The sequence below is a fragment of the Tachyglossus aculeatus genome, chromosome 10 (genome assembly GCF_015852505.1).
Source record: "Tachyglossus aculeatus isolate mTacAcu1 chromosome 10, mTacAcu1.pri, whole genome shotgun sequence".
Lineage (NCBI taxonomy): Eukaryota > Metazoa > Chordata > Mammalia > Monotremata > Tachyglossidae > Tachyglossus > Tachyglossus aculeatus.
The window spans coordinates 28,411,798-28,427,783 of record NC_052075.1 but is presented as its reverse complement, the minus strand read 5'-3'; the positions used below and the strand labels follow the sequence as shown (position 1 = coordinate 28,427,783).

At 47.4% G+C, this 15,986-nt stretch overlaps 1 protein-coding gene across 1 annotated transcript in view; it reads right to left on the bottom strand.

The window, feature by feature from the left end:
- Positions 1-12,992: 12,992 nt before the first annotated feature.
- NOC3L (NOC3 like DNA replication regulator) overlaps positions 12,993-15,986 on the bottom strand; it is a 46,921-nt gene continuing 43,927 nt past the window's right edge. Inside the window, exon 21 of the mRNA XM_038752661.1 lies at positions 12,993-13,600. Within this exon, the coding sequence (XP_038608589.1) occupies positions 13,538-13,600 (63 nt within the window). The 3' untranslated portion in view covers positions 12,993-13,537. The remainder of the gene's footprint in view (positions 13,601-15,986) is intronic.

Genomic DNA, 15,986 nt, shown 5'->3' with positions numbered 1-15,986 from the left:
ACCAAGGGAGTGAGTATAGATGGAGAACAGAAGGGGAATAAGAACTGACCTTTGAGGAGACACTACAGTAAGGGGATGGGAGGGAGAGAAGGAGCCCACGAAGAAGACTGAGAATGAACGGCCAGAGAGTTAAGAGGAGAAGCAGGAGAGTGCAGAGTCTGTGAAGCCTAGGTTGGATAGCGTGTTGAGGAAAGGGGGATGGTCCACCGTGTCGAACGCAGCTGAGCAGTCAAGAAGGATTAGGATACAGTAGGAGCCATTGGATTTCGCAAGAAGGAGGTCATTCATGACCTTTGACAGGGCAGTTTCGGTGGAGTGTAGGGTACGGAAGCCGGATTGGAAGGAGTCTAGGAGAGAGTTGGAGTTAAGGAATTTGAGGCAGCGAGTGTAAACGACTCGTTCTAGGAATTTGAAAAGGAAGGGTAGGAGGGAGATAGGTCGATAAGTAGAAGGGGCAGTGGGGTCAATAGAGGGTTTTTTTTAGAATGGGGAGACGTGGACATGTTTGAAGGCAAAGGGGAAGGAACCAGTGGAGAGTGAGCAGTTGAAGATGGAAGTTAAGGAGGGGAGGAGGGAAGGGGCGAGAGTTTTTATAACATGAGAAGGAATGGGGTTTGAAGCACAGGGGGATGGGGTGGCACTTGAGAGGAGTGAGAAGATCTCATCTGAAGATACTGCTGGGAAGGATGAAAAAGTAGCAGAGAGGGTTGATAGCGGGGGGCATGGAGAAGGGGGAGGGGTGACTTTGGGGAGCTCAGACTTGATGGTGTTAAGTTTTCTAATTAAGTAGGTGACCAGATCGTTGTGGGTGAGAGATGGAGGAAGAGGAGGAACAGACGGCCTGAGGAGGGAGTTAAATGTCTGGAACAGCTGATGGACATGGTTGTCAATAAGGGAAGAAAAATAGATTTGCCTGGCAGAGGAGAGGGCAGAGTTAAGGCAGGAAAGGATAAACTTAAAGTGAACAAGGTTTTGCTTGGTGTTTAGGCTTTCGTCAGCAGCCTTTAGCAGCTGAAGCATAAGAGTGAAGGAAGTGGACAGTAGCCGTGATCTGAGGCTGTGGGTTAGTGGTGCGAGGGCGACGAAGGGAAAGGGGAGCGAGAGAATTGAGTTGAGTAGAGAGGGTGGAGTTGAGAGCAGTAATCTGGTCATCAAGAGTGGGTAGAGAGGATAGGGAGGTGAGGTGTGGACATGGAGGCACCTGCACAATCAGTCAATCAATCAATCATATGTATTGAGCACTCCACAGAGACGCTCAGGCCCTCAGAGGGTGCTGCAGGTGAGTGGAGACAAGGGTAGGAAAGAGGTGCATTGGCTACAGCGGCAGCCACTTGGAGTCTTCCCCGTACTACAGGGCTCATCCCAGGACTGTGGGGATGACAAAGTAGCATGGATCTCCCTGCAAAACTCAAACCAGACCGCAGTTTGGAGTGGGGGTTCGGGGGAATGTGAGGAGGAAACTACCAGCAGTCCGGGGTGCTCCACGGCAGCACAGGCCCTATGCATGGGACTCCGTGGTAGAAGTACACCAGGGCTCACCTCTGTGCCACAGAGATGAGCATGATGATACTGACTGACACAGGGATCATGTCTACCAATAGCTTAGTCCGTTGCTCTGCACAATAAACATTCAACGAATGTGACTGGTAGTAGAAAAGAAGGCTTGGAGAATGATCTCTAAAGAGAAATATCAGGGGACTGAATTTGGATAAAGAGGGATTCTGGAAATAAAAGTAAAGAAGAGGTGGAAGAAGGATTTAGACATTGTTCTAAGTTTCTATTTATCTTTGACCTTTGTCTTTCCTTTGAAGGGGCTGGGGAAAGCTTCTAGTCCCAGGAATTCGAGAAGTAATGGCAGAAAGCCAATCATATAGAATATTTGGGGTTATAATGGGGAATAATTTAGTTCAGATTTTGCCAATTGTGTATAGATGTCCAAATAAGATAGGTACTTCTCTGTCTAACAATTATGTGGTTATGATTGCTTTGTCCTATTCTTTTGTCCAGGTTCAGGGCCTCATTTGGACACTCTGACTTCTGGACAAGTCCACTGAAGTGCAGCTGTCTCCCAACAGACACTGCATCCACTTTGAACTTCCTCCACGTACACCACACCACCACTCTCCCCACCTTTAAGGCCTTATCCTATCCTTCCATGATTACTTTATCAGCCTCCTTGCTGACCTCCCAGCCTACCGATCCTCCCCACACAAGTCTGTCCTTCACTCTGCTGCCCAGATCATTTTTGTACTAAAATATTCAGGGCATGTTTCTCCACTCCTCAAGAATTTTCTAGTCGTTGCCTATCCACTTCTGCACCTAATAGAAATTCCTCACCATTGGCTTTAAAACATTAAATCACCTTGCCCCCCCCCACCACCGCTCCTCATTACTCTCCTACTACAACCCAACCCTCACACTTCACTCCTCTAATGTTAAACTTCTCACTGTACCTCCATCTGCTGCCGACCTTTCGCTCACGTTCTGCCTCTGTCCTGGAATGCCCTCCCTCCTCAAATTTGACCGTCACTCTGCCCCCTTAAAAGCCTTACTGAAGGCACATCTCCAAGAGACCTTTCCTAATTAAGTCTTCCTTTCCTTTCCTCCCTCTCCCTACTTTGTCGCCTGACTTGCTCCCGTTGTACATTCCCCTTCCCAGCCACACAGCACTTATGTACATATCTGTAAATTTATTTATTTATATAAATGTCTGTTACCCCCTCTACACTGTAAGCTCATTGTGGGCAGGGAATGTGACTGCTATTTTGTCATAGCTAGTTAATAAAAGTACTCTGCACACAGTAAGCACTCAATACGATTGACTTACTAAGGTCACATCTCCCAAATTCAGCCCTCTTTTCTCCATTTCACACTCCCTACTGTGTCATCTATGCATTTGGATATGTGAGCTCTGGGCATTTGGTATTCGCCACACCCTCCATCTCTCAACACTTCTACATATATCTATAAATGACCTCTATCTATGACCTCCTGCTTGCCAAATCCAACGGCTCATACTCTATCCTAATCCTCCTCGACCTCTCAGCTGCCTTCGACACTGTGGACCACCCCCTTCTCCTCAACACGCTTTCCGACCTTGGCTTCACAGACTCCGTCCTCTCCTGGTTCTCCTCTTATCTCTCCGGTCGTTCATTCTCAGTCTCTTTTGCAGGCTCCTCCTCCCCCTCCCATCCCCTTACTGTGGGGGTTCCCCAAGGTTCAGTGCTTGGTCCCCTTCTGTTCTCGATCTACACTCACTCCCTTGGTGACCTCATTCGCTCCCACGGCTTCAACTATCATCTCTACGCTGATGACACCCAGATCTACATCTCTGCCCCTGCTCTCTCCCCCTCTCTCCAGGCTCGCATCTCCTCCTGCCTTCAGGAAATCTCCATCTGGATGTCTGCCCGCAACCTAAAACTCAACATGTCGAAGATTGAACTCCTTGTCTTCCCTCCCAAACCCTGCCCTCTCCCTGACTTTACCATCTCTGTTGACGGCACTACCATCCTTCCCGTCTCACAAGCCCGCAACCTTGGTGTCATCCTCGACTCCGCTCTCTCATTCACCCCTCACATCCAAGCCGTTACCAAAACCTGCAGGTCACAGCCCCGCAATATTGCCAAGATCCGCCCTTTCCTCTCCATCCATACCGCTACCCTGCTCGTTCAAGCTCTCATCCTATCCCGTCTGGACTACTGTATCAGCCTTCTCTCTGATCTCCCATCCTCATGTCTCTCCCCACTTCAATCCATACTTCATGCTGCTGCCCGGATTGTCTTTGTCCAGAAACGCTCTGGGCATGTTACTCCCCTCCTCAAAACTCTCCAGTGGCTACCAATCAATCTGCGCATCAGACAGAAACTCCTCACCCTCGGCTTCAAGGCTCTCCATCACCTCGCCCCCTCCTACCTCACCTCCCTTCTCTCCTTCTACAGCCCAGCCCGCACCCTCCGCTCCTCTGCCGCTAATCTCCTCACCGTACCTCGTTCTCGCCTATCGACCCCCAGCCTACGTCATCCCACGGGCCTGGAATGCCCTCCCTCTGCCCATCCACCAAGCTAGCTTCAAGGCCCTACTGAGAGCTCACCTCCTCCAGGAGGCCTTCCCAGACTGAGCCCCTTCCTTCCTCTCCCCCTCGTCGCCCTCTCCATCCCCCCATCTTACCTCCTTCCCTTCCCCACAGCACCTGTATATATGTATATATGTCTGTACATATTTATTACTCTATTTATTCATTTATTTTACTTGTACATATCTATTCTATTTATTTTATTTTGTTAGTATGTTTGGTTTTGTTCTCTGTCTCCCCCTTTTAGACTGTGAGCCCACTGTTGGGAACGGACTGTCTCTATGTGTGGCCAACTTGTACTTCCCAAGCGCTTAGTACAGTGCTCTTCACACGGTAAGTGCTCAGTAAATACAATTGATTGATTGATTGATTATAAATGTTGTATTCATATTATTTTCTATCTCCCCCGGTAGACTGTAAGGTTGTTGTGGGCAGAGAACCTGTCTGCCAGCTGTGTTGTAATGTACTTTCCCAAGCCCTTAGTTCAGTGCTTCTCATACCACTAACCCACAGCCCTGGATCAGCTCCACAGTCTGCTTCCTTCACCTTTGTGCATAAGCCACAGATAACTCCCGGCAGAAATCCAGATACCAGGCCCACCTCGTCCACTTCAAGTTTATCCTTACGTGCTTTAACTCTGCCCTCTCCTCGTCCTGGCAAAATAATCTCTCCATCCTTATGGCCACTGCTCTTGCCAGTTGTTCCAGATGTTTAATGCACTCCTCAAACCCCTTTCTCCCTGCCTCCCCCATCTCTTGCCCCTAATGATCTGGCCACCTACTTTATTGAGAAAATTGAAACTATCATGTGTAATCTCCTTAAATCGCCCCTGCTCCTCTCCAGTCCCTCCCACTTCTTCCCCTTTTTCAAACTCAACCATCTTTCCAGCAGCATCTTTAGAGATCTCCTGCTTTCTCTCAAAAATCCACCCCCTTCACCTGCACCTCCACTCCAACCTTTCACACCTTATCAAAACACTTGCCCTCTCACTTCTTCCCTCCCTAACCACCATCTTCAACTGTTCTCTTTCTAATGGCTTTTTCTCCCTGCTTTCAAACATGCCCACGTCGCCCCTATCCTAAAAAATAGAGCCTCTCTTGACCCTAAGGCTCCTTTCAGCTAACACTCCATCTCTGTCCTACCACTCTACAAAATCCTTGAGCAAATTGTCTACCACCACTGTCTCAAGTTTCTGTCCTCCAATTCTCTCCCTGACCCCCTCCAATCTGGCTTCCATCACCTTCATTCCACAGAAAACACCCTCCCAAAGGTCACAAATGATCTTACCATATCCAAAAGCCATCCTAAATCCTCCTTGACCTCAGCTGGCTTCGACACTGTCAAACCTTCCCCTCTCCTGGAAACATTATCTAACCTTGGCTTCACTGACAGTGTACGTCCCTGGTTCTCCTCCTATCTCTCTGGCCTCTCATTCTGAATCTTTTCGTGGGCTCCTCCTCTGCCTCCCACCCCTTAACTGCGGGTGCCCCTCAAGGTTCAGTTCTGGATCCCCTTTTATTCTTCTCTACCCCACGCCCTTGGAGAACTCATTCGCTCCCATGGCTTCAACTACCTCTGTATGCAGATGATACCCTACTCTATATTCCCAGCCCTGATCTCTCACCCTCTCTGCAGTCTCACACGTCCTTCTGTATTCAAGACATCTCTACTGGATGTCCTCCTCCTTATCTTCCCACCCAAGCCCTGTCCTTCCCCTCACTGTCAGACCACCACCATTCTTCCTGCCTCACAATCCCATAACCTATCCTTGACTCCCTCTCTCTCTCGTTCAACACACAGATTCAATCCATTATTACATTCTGTCAGTTCCATCTGCACAGCATCAGCAAAATCTATCCTTTCGTTTCTATCCAAACTGCTACCTTGTTAATCCAATCACTTATCGTATTCCACATTGATTAGTGTTTCAGCTTCCTTGTTGACCTCCGTGCATCCTGTCTCGCCCCACTCCAGTCAATATTTCACTCTACTGCCCAGATCATTTTTCTACAGAAATGTTCAGGCCATGTTTCCCCACTCCTCAAGAAACTCCAGTGGTTGCCTATCCACCCACGCATCAAACAGAAACTCCTTACCATCGACTTTATACCTCTTAATCACCTTGTGTCTTCCAAATTCACCTTGCTACTCTCCTACTACAACCCAGCCCATACACTTCACTCTTCTAATGCCAACCACCGCACTGTACCAAGATCTCGTCTATCTCTATGCCGACCTCTTGCCCACGTCCTGCCTCTGGCCTGGAATGTCCTCCCTCTTCATATCCAACAGATAAGTACCCTCCTCACCTTCTGTCACCCGTCACCCGGGGACAGGTTCGTTCGGGAATCGGCGCGGCGAGCGAACGAGAGACTAGGGACAGGAAGGGTGAGTTTTACACAAAATTTATTCTGCAAGGCTAATTAAATTACTTATTTTGGATGCGGAGAATTGAATTATTTGTTTATTTTAGACGCGGCGAATTGAACCTTCCTTTCGGGAGGAATGTGGTGCTAGATAATGATGCTAGAGCTTCCCTATCTGGAGGAATATTTTTATGTGTTACTCGCACGTGGCAAAAGCCCCCAGGTCCCGCCCAGGAGGAATTCACTTAGGGTTTGTTCACACGTGGTGAGGCGGCTAGCTCCCACCCTCGTGCACTTACCACTCAGGAGGTATGCTTTATGCTTTACCCGCCATTAGTGAAGGAACTGGCCCCCACCCATGAACGTTCAGAGAGACACTCACCCGCACCACGGCCCTATTCTCAGTGCACCTGTTCTGCTTGCAGAGCAGGAGCCTGGCGTTCGGAGCAGGGAAGATACGTGGGCTGCTGCTGCACGCCTCGGTCTGCTGTCCAGAAGGTCAGAGGCGACAAGTATTTACTACCTGTGGCTTGGGCCATCCCACCTTCCGTCCTCCTCTTGCTCAATCTCCACCTCTTCCATCCTCCGTACCTTATTTGGCCGGCATGAAAGTGAGCGACACCTTTCTTTCGGCGGCGTCCCCCCTTCCACCGCACTTCCCGGCCAGAGAAGTCAAGTCACAGGTAGCATTTTGACCTTGAAGTGGCCGGTGCCCAGGATCCAAAGCCTTATCCATTCATTCAATTGAATTTATTAAGCGCTGATTGTGTGCAGATCACTATACTAAGCGCTTGGGAAAATGCAACACAACAATAAAGTGTTGTATTGTTGTAAGTGCTCAATAAATACAATTGAATGAATGAAAGTGTAACAATCCAGGCCCACAGCAAGCTCACGATCTAGAGGGTGGAAGACAGACATCATTACAAATAAACAGATATCAATATAAATAAATTAAATTACAGATATACATAAGTGTATGTTATTGTTGGGAAAGTGTATTTCCCAACAAGCGTATTGTTGGGAAAATACAATACAACAATAAAGTGCTGTGTTGTTGTAAGTGCTCAATAAATACAATTGAATGAATGCAAGTGTAACAATCCAGGCCCACAACGAGTTCACGATCTAGAGGGTGGAAGACAGACATCAAGACAAATAAACAGATATCAATGTAAATAAATTAAATTACAGATATACATAAGTGCTGTGGGACAGGTGGGAGGGAGGAGCAAGTCATTTAGTCTGGGAAGACGACTTGAAGGACATGCGCCTTCAATAGGGCTTTGAAAGGGGGGAAAGTAGTTGTCTGGCAGATTGGGTATTCCAGGCCAGAAGTAGGACGTGGGCCAGGGATCAGCGGCAAGACGGGAGAGATCGAGGCACAGTGAAAACTTGCTGCTCCCAGAAAGATCCTCTCCTCAGAGCGCCGCCATAGGAGCCCGGGACTCCGTTTCCGAGAGGCCCGGCCGCCATCACACCGCGTGGCCCTGCTGCTCCCGGAAGGGAGCCGTCCGGACGCCGTCACCATGGCCGGAGCTCTCTCTGTCCGTCTGTCGGTCCCCGAGCTGCCTGCTATCGGGCGCTTATGCCCCGCTGCGGGGCTCCTGGCCGTCCCCCGCCCGACCACACTGAGGCCCCTGAGCTGGGCCCCCACCTCCCACATCATCGCTACACTCACCCCTCCAAGCCACCTCCACTCTGTCCAAGTAGCCAACTGGGATCTTGGGACATTGTGTCCCCCTGCTAGATCGTGAGACATTGTGTTCCCTTGCTTGTTCCTGAGTCATTCTGTCCCCTTCCTTCCATCCCCCTCCACCACCCCTTAAGCGACCGTCTTTGAGGAGCCCCCTACTCCCCCCTTCCCAGTACGGATCTGATTTCCCCACCCCCGCTGCCTCCCCTCCCCCGGGATAAAGGCCCTTGTTATCACCAAGTTATTTTAACAACCTCATTCGCACCTTGTCAGCCCACCCATGCTATTTGGCTGTTCACTCTCCTCCCCAGGCATCTCCACTCCCATGACCCCCCTTAACAGTTCCGCCCTACTCCAGAGCTGCCATACATAGGACTCCATTCTCTTCCACCTCCGAGACAATTTTGCCAAGAGCTCCTGGACTCTGCTTGCCATTAACCTCTTTGATCTCATTTGACTGACCTATGGGCAATTCATCCTTCTGCTTTGAGCATCATCTGTCCATCTTACGGCCGCTTCTGCGTGTTAATTGTTAACTGCTCTCTGATGTCATCGTCTGCTTATTTTATTATTCCCGTCAAATGTTAATTGCTAACGTCTCTCAATGATGTCATCACCTGCTTATTTTACTACCATCACATGCTAACTGCTCTCTGTGATGTCATCATCTGCTAATTTTTTGCCATCACATAGTGATTATCTGCTCTCCGTGATATCATCATCTGCTTATTTTATTATTGCCATAGCATGGTAATTGTTAACTACCCTCTGTGATGTCATCGCCTACTTATATCATTGCTACTGCGTTATTGCTACTGCATTTCAATTGTTAACCTCCCACTGTGCTGTCATTTTCCTTGCTGACCTCACCACGAACTACCAGTTCCCCTGCTCCCAACTGCCACTCCCATTCCTCACCTTCCCCTTCTCCTCTCCCACCCAGCTCTTTCCCTCCCTTTCCCCCACCATCACCCCTCACCCTCACTCCCTACCCAGGATCCCTCTGTACCAGTGCCAACCCTCAACTCCTCCCTCCCAAGCTAGCTCTCTTCCTCCCTTCAAAGCCCTACTGAGAGCTCACCTCCTCCAGGAGGCCTTCCCACACTGAGCCCCCTCCTTCCTCTCCCCATCCTCCATCTTACCTCCTTCCCCTTCCCACAGCACCTGTATATATGTATATGCTTGTACATATTTATTACTCTATTTTACTTGTACATATTTATTCTATTGATTTTATTTTGTTAATATGCTTTGTTTTGTTGTCTGCCTCCCCCTTCTAGACTGTGAGCCCGCTGTTGGGTAGGGACCGTCTCTATATGTTGCTAACTTGTACTTCCCAAGCGCTTAGTACAGTGCTCTGCACACAGTATGCGCTCAATAAATACGATTGAACGAATGAATGAATGCTGAGGTGAATTAGGAGAGGGTAAGGTGATTGAGTGCTTTAAAGCTGATGGCAAGGAGTTTCTCTTGGATGTGGAGGTGAATGGGCAACCAGGAGGTTCTTGAGGCATGGCAAAACACGGACTGAATGTTTTTGTAGAAAACTGATCCAAGTAGCAGAGGGAAATATGGACTGGAGTGGGGAAGAGACAAGAGGCAGGAAGATCAGCAAGGACACTGACACAGTAATGAGGACAGGATAGAAGTGTTGGATTAACGTGGTAGCAGAACAGATGGCCCACACCTGGAGAGTTTCCAGTACCCTAACAGTCTTGGAGATAGAGGGAGAGTTGAGCAGAGGCATACACATTCCACTCCTAGCTTGGGCAGTGACTGGCGAGTGGAAGGTAGTCTGCTACAAGTCATAACTCACCTATGCTGGGCAACAGCAGCGTGGGAGAGTGTCAAGGGCAGAGACTCAAGTTTACTGCACAGAAGGCGGGAATGGTAAACCACGTCTGTACTTTTACTGAGAAAACTCTATGGATACACTACCAGAACGATTGCAGATGGAGGTGGGGCATCCTGGGAGAGATGTGTCCATGGAGTCGCTATGGGTTGGAGATGACTGGACAGCCTAAGAATGGGCGGAGAGTAAAGGACGGATTTTGGCGATGTTGTGGACATTGAACAAACAGGATTTAGTGATGGGCTGAATAAGTGTGTTGAATTAAAGAGAAGTAAAGGGTAATGCCAAGGTTACAGGCTTCTGAGACAGGAAGGACGGTGGTGCTGTCTACAATGACGGGAAAGACAGGGGAAGGATCGGGTTTGGTTGGGAAGATAAGGAGTTCTATTTTTTTGACATGTTAAGTTTGAGGTGTCCATAGGACATCCAAGAGATGTCTTGAAAGCAAGAGGAAATGCAAGACTTCTGAGGGCGATTTAAGCTCTCATCTCTTCTCAAACTCCTGAGTATCTCTGGCTTGCTCCCTTTATTCACAGTAAACGCTCAGGTCAGTGTTTTCTGAGACTATGCCAGAAAATCCAGGATGAAGAATTCCCCCAGTTGCAACACAAAGATGTCCATTCAACAGATCTGACAGATCACCACTCTCCCCACATTCAAAGCCCTACTAAATTCCCACATCCCACAACTAGTCTTCAATCAATGGAACTTATTAGTGCTTACTAAGTACAGAGCACTATATTAAGTGCTTGGGAGAGTACAACAGAATTAGCAGATACATTCCCTGTTAAACCATATAAACCCATCAGCCAATTCTATTCGTTTACAAACTTATTTCTTCCTAATCAGTGCTGTATGCCAAACACTATACTAAGGACTGAGTACCAGGGATTTGGTAGACATATCTGCCCTTCCATCCTTAGCATTACGACATGTGTTTACGCAATGATTTATTTTGATCACTATAATATAAATATTTTCATGTTTGCCTACAGTATTAGTGTAAGATCCTTGTGGGCAGGGAACCTGTCACTTCTTTATTCTGCATTTCCTAAAATCTACTACTACTACTACTATCACCATCATCACCACCACTATAAAGTTGCCCTTTCTATGATGGCATGGTCTATTTAAAAAAATCACGTACTCCTCCATTCATTCATTCATTCAATCGTATTTACTGAGCACTTACTGTGTGAAGAGCACTGTACTAAGCACTTGGGAAGAACAAGTTGGCAACATATGGAGACAGTCTCTACCCAACAGCAGGCTCACAGTCTAGAAGGAGGCTTTGGCTTTTTCTGATGTGTTAGTAATTAAACAGACTTCCTTAGGTGGAGAGGGGGGACGTTCATCTATATTTTATATAAATATATATACATATATATGACATAATTAACATTTATACTGGTGGAAGTATTTTGAGTCTTTGCCAACCCATGTTTACTGGCCCTTAGCGCCTGTTCTGATTAGATTGGGGAGAGAAAGGTGGGAAAAACATACCAGGCCAAGAAACCTTGTATGCCACTAGGGCCACAAAAGAGGGAACACAGCTCTAAAGAAACAAATTTCTCTTATAAAAAGCTTGGAATCAGTATACAAGATGTTGACATGGGCTTGTATCAAAAAAAAATCCAGAGGAAATTTTACTTCCTGTGAAACTCTTGGAAAGAAAGAGATGTGAAACTTCCAATTCTTGTTAAGTTTAAATCAGTGACTAGAAATTGATATGATTTCCACAAGAACAGGATCAACGCAAAGATGGCTTTTAGAAAGCTAGAGGAAAATATTTTCAATTTAATGTCTAGTTTTCTGCCATTTTCATTGTCACTCTGTGGCTTGGAAAAACTCTCTGCCCTGTCCTGTTCTGTTTGACATCATATGCAGCATCGTTCTCAGGTCTTGACAGAGAGCACCTCTCTGCCCCCACATCTAGCTTCAAGGCCCTGATTTCCATCTATACCACTCCCGTCCAGCACAACATCCGATCCTGTTGCAGCCATCTTAAAGAGGGCTAAAGGGACCTGTAGTCATTGCCTCCACGTCTTTGTTGAGGGGCCAGGAGGCCTCTGACAGTGTGCCTGCCTTGGTCCTGGAATATCTGAGCAATTATGAAACCCATTTGCCCTTCTCTCCAGTCAGAGATGTTCAATATGGAAAACTAAGTCTAGTGGAAGGCCCAATTCCAATATTCTATAATAAGGTACTTGGACAAGATCTGGAGTTAGATGGAAATTCGCAGTTGACATTCTATGTCCCCAAATTCCCTATGCATGCTTTAAGATTGAACTTCACCCCATCTGGAAAAGAAAAATTTACCCTACTCCATTAACTTTTAAATGACAAAATTTTCAACAAAGATGACACCTGTAAGCTACTTTGGCTTTCATAAAGGCTTAGACAATTTCTTGTTCTGAAAAACATCCTAAATTACACCACCAATTACGATTGCCGGTGAGTCTAAGTTACACACGTCAGCCTAAGAAGAGCAAAGAGGAAAAACTATTGCTGGCTTTTAGAACAATGCAAAAGTTTAGCTGCTGTTTGGCACCATCATTGGGTGAATCATTTAATAATAACAATAATAACTACGGTATTTGTTAAAGCACCATGTGCCAGGCGCTGTTCTAAGCACTGGGGTACATAGAAGATAACTGGGTTGGACACAGTCCCTGTCCCACAGAGGGCTCAGTCTTAATCCCCATTTTACAGATGAGGCACAAAACTTAAGTGACTTGCCCACAGACACATAGCAGACAAGCAGTGGAGTCTACATTAGAATCCAAGTCCTTCGGACTCCCAGGCCCATATACTATCCACCAGACCACGCTAATTCTGTTGGCTCTAGGTCGGGATTGGGTAATTAAGCCCATGGTTAACAAGCCACCACGCTTGGTACTCAGCGCACACTGGTGGCGTGATTCAAGAGCCAAAAACTGGGGCTTGGGGAGCACAGCTTTCACAGCAGAGAGGTAGTAGTAGCAATAGTATTTATTAAGCACTTTGTTCAAAGTATTTATTAAGTGCTTACTGTGTGCAGTGCTTTGTCTTAAGAACTGGGAAAGAATATTCCGGTGGGAATTAGACACAGTCCCAGGCCCTCAGGGGGCTCATGATCTAAAAATATAAAGTTGGGGAGAGGAGAATGGTTACAGATACATAAGAAGAAATAGAAGAAAACACTAAGACAACATAAAGACTAAAACAAACATCCAAAGGGTGCAGTGGCAGGAGGAGCAGATTTCAGGCTCCTTGCAGCTCAGATTCCACAGACACAATGGCGGCCACAGTGGCTGCTCCAGCAGCCTGCTGGTCTTCCTGAGGATTGGCAGAAGTGACTGCAAGCTGTGGCTGCTCTTCTCCATCCTGGGAGGGTGGTGCACAGCAGGTAGGGATGGAGGTTCCTCGTTGACGTGGAGGAGAGCAGGCTGGAGTCGCAGGGAGGCAACAGAGAGATCTAGAAGAGGGGGACACTGTGGGCCCTGGAGGTCACGGCAGGAAGACGGGGGTTCCTGGTAGATTCGCTCAGCTGTCATGTTGTGTCTCACCTCTTAGCATTCTGATGCTCCATAATGTTTTAGCATGTCTTTCCCCGAAAGAACAACGCCTTGCCGCTGCAGTTTGGTAGGACAAGGAGGGACATCAGAACAGAGAAAATTGAGAGTCACCAAAGTATCACAAAGAGTGGTCCAAAAATTGGTGCCAAGCGCCTGGGAAGCAAGCCATCAGAAGAGGGGGAAAGGAAGGGGGAACTCAGAACCAGATGGGAACTACTGCTTCAGAAGCCAAAATATGTAGCCAGTTCTTTCCCTTTTGTTGAAGTTTGGAAAATGTAGTACAAACAAATAAATCAAAAAGCTAAGCTGGAGGGACATAATGGACAAAAAACATCCTTGAGCTTTTCAGGGAGTCTGAATGGAAGGGGCTGTTTTATTGAGGGTAAGGGACCAGAGTTTAGGAAGTGACGTAGAGCTTTGGCTACTGAATGGTCAGCTCTCTTGGGTCTGAAAATGCTGGAGTGAACCGGAGACTTAAGACACAGACCCTGGGCAGTGGCCCAGGTGGGAATGACCTAGGGATCTTGAGGAAGGGAAGGGGGTCGAGAACGTGAATTGTACGAGAGACTTGCAACAAGGATTCTACACTTTTGCCAGGCCCTTGAGGGAAGTATGTATGTGTGATGTGGGTTTTTCTGGTTGGCTTTCTTGCCTCTTTGGATCTGTGGTCCCCCAGAAGCCCAGTGGACAACCACATGAGAAAAGGCAAGTGTCAACTAATGGGGCTTCCTGCTTTGAAGAGAAGACTGCTTAAGATCAATCAATCAGTGGTATTTATTGAGCACCTACTGTATGCAGAGCGCTGTACACATGCTTGGGCAAGTGCAATACAACAAGAGTTGGGAGATGCAACCCCTGCCCATATGAAGCTTACAGTCTAGTGGGTGAGACAAACATTAAAAAAGATTATAATTATCGTGTGGCTGAGTACTTAAGAGGTACACAGTCAAGTGCATAGTACACGCAGAGGGGAGGATGGAAAGGGAAGCAGAGGGTGGACAGAGAAGCAGCGTGGCTCAATGGAAAGAACTTGGGCTTGGGAGTCAGAGGTCATGGGTTCTAATCCCAGCTCAGCCACTTGTCAGCTGTGTGACTTTGGGCAAGTCACTTAACTTCTCTGTTCTCTGTGTCTCAGTTACCTTGTTTGTAAAATGGGGATTAAGAATGTGAGTCCCATGTGGGACAACCTGATCACCTTGTATCCTCCCCAGCGCTTAGAACAGTGCTCTGCACATAGTAAGTGCTTAACAAATGCCATTATTATAGGGAATAAAAATGGCTAGTCTGGGAATGTCTTTTGGAAGTGAATTTGATTTTGAGGCCTTTGAAAGTGGGGAGAGTGGTGGACTATCAGATGTGAAGGGGGAGGGAGTTCCAGACCAGAGGAAGGACAGAGGCAAGGGACTGGCAGTAGCTGAGCTAAGATAAGGAGAGTGTGCCAGATGGGTTGTAGTAAATCAGTGAAGTAAGATAGGAGAGGGAGAGCTGATTGAGTGATTTAAAGCCACTGGTAAAGAGTGTGTTTGATGCGGAAGAGGATGGGCAACCCCTGGAGGTTCTTGAGGAGAGGTGAAACATGGAATGAACCTTCTTCACAAAAATGGATCCGGGCAGCAGAGTGAAATGTGGGCTGGAATGGGGAAGACAGGAAGCACTGAGATCAATGAGGAGGCTAATGCATTTGTCAAGGCTCGATATGATAAGTGCTTAGAGGGTGTGGTAGTAGTTTGGATGGAGAGGAAAGGGTGGATTCTAGAGATGTGAAGGTACAAACAAAAGGATTTTACGATAGACAAAGCGTGGGTTGAATGAGAGGTGAGTCAAGGATAACGCTGTTACAGTCTGGTGAGAAAGGGAGAGTGGTGGTATTGTTTAGACTGTGAGCCCATTGTGGACAGGGACTGTCTCTCTTCGTTGTTGAACTGTACTTTCCAAGAGCTTAGTACAGTGCTCTGCACACAGTAAGCACTCAATAAATACGATTGAATGAACGAATGAACAGGAAAGTCAGGGGAGAACAGGCTTTGGAAGGAGTTATGCTTTGGACAAGCTAAGCTGGAGGTGTTGGTGGGATACCCAAATTGACACGAGCTGAAGGCAGGAGTAAATGCAAGACTGAAAAGGAAGGTGAGGGTTGGAGAAGTAGATTTTTGGAATCATCCACGTAGAGATGGTAGTTAAAGCCACGGAAGCCAATGAGTTCTCCTATGGAGTGGGTGTAGGTAGAAGAAAAGCTGCGAAGGAGACTGAAATGGAGCAGTCAGAGACATAGAGGAGAACTGGGAAAGGAATGTCAGTGAAGCTGCGGTTTGATAATGCTTTCAGGAAAAGGGGGTGGTCCACAGTGTTGAAGAGCTTGGGGCAGGGCGGGGTGGGTGTGGGGTAGTGCCCGGGGGTTTGAGGAGGGAGTTAAATGTCTGAAATAGCTGCTAAAGCCAATGGG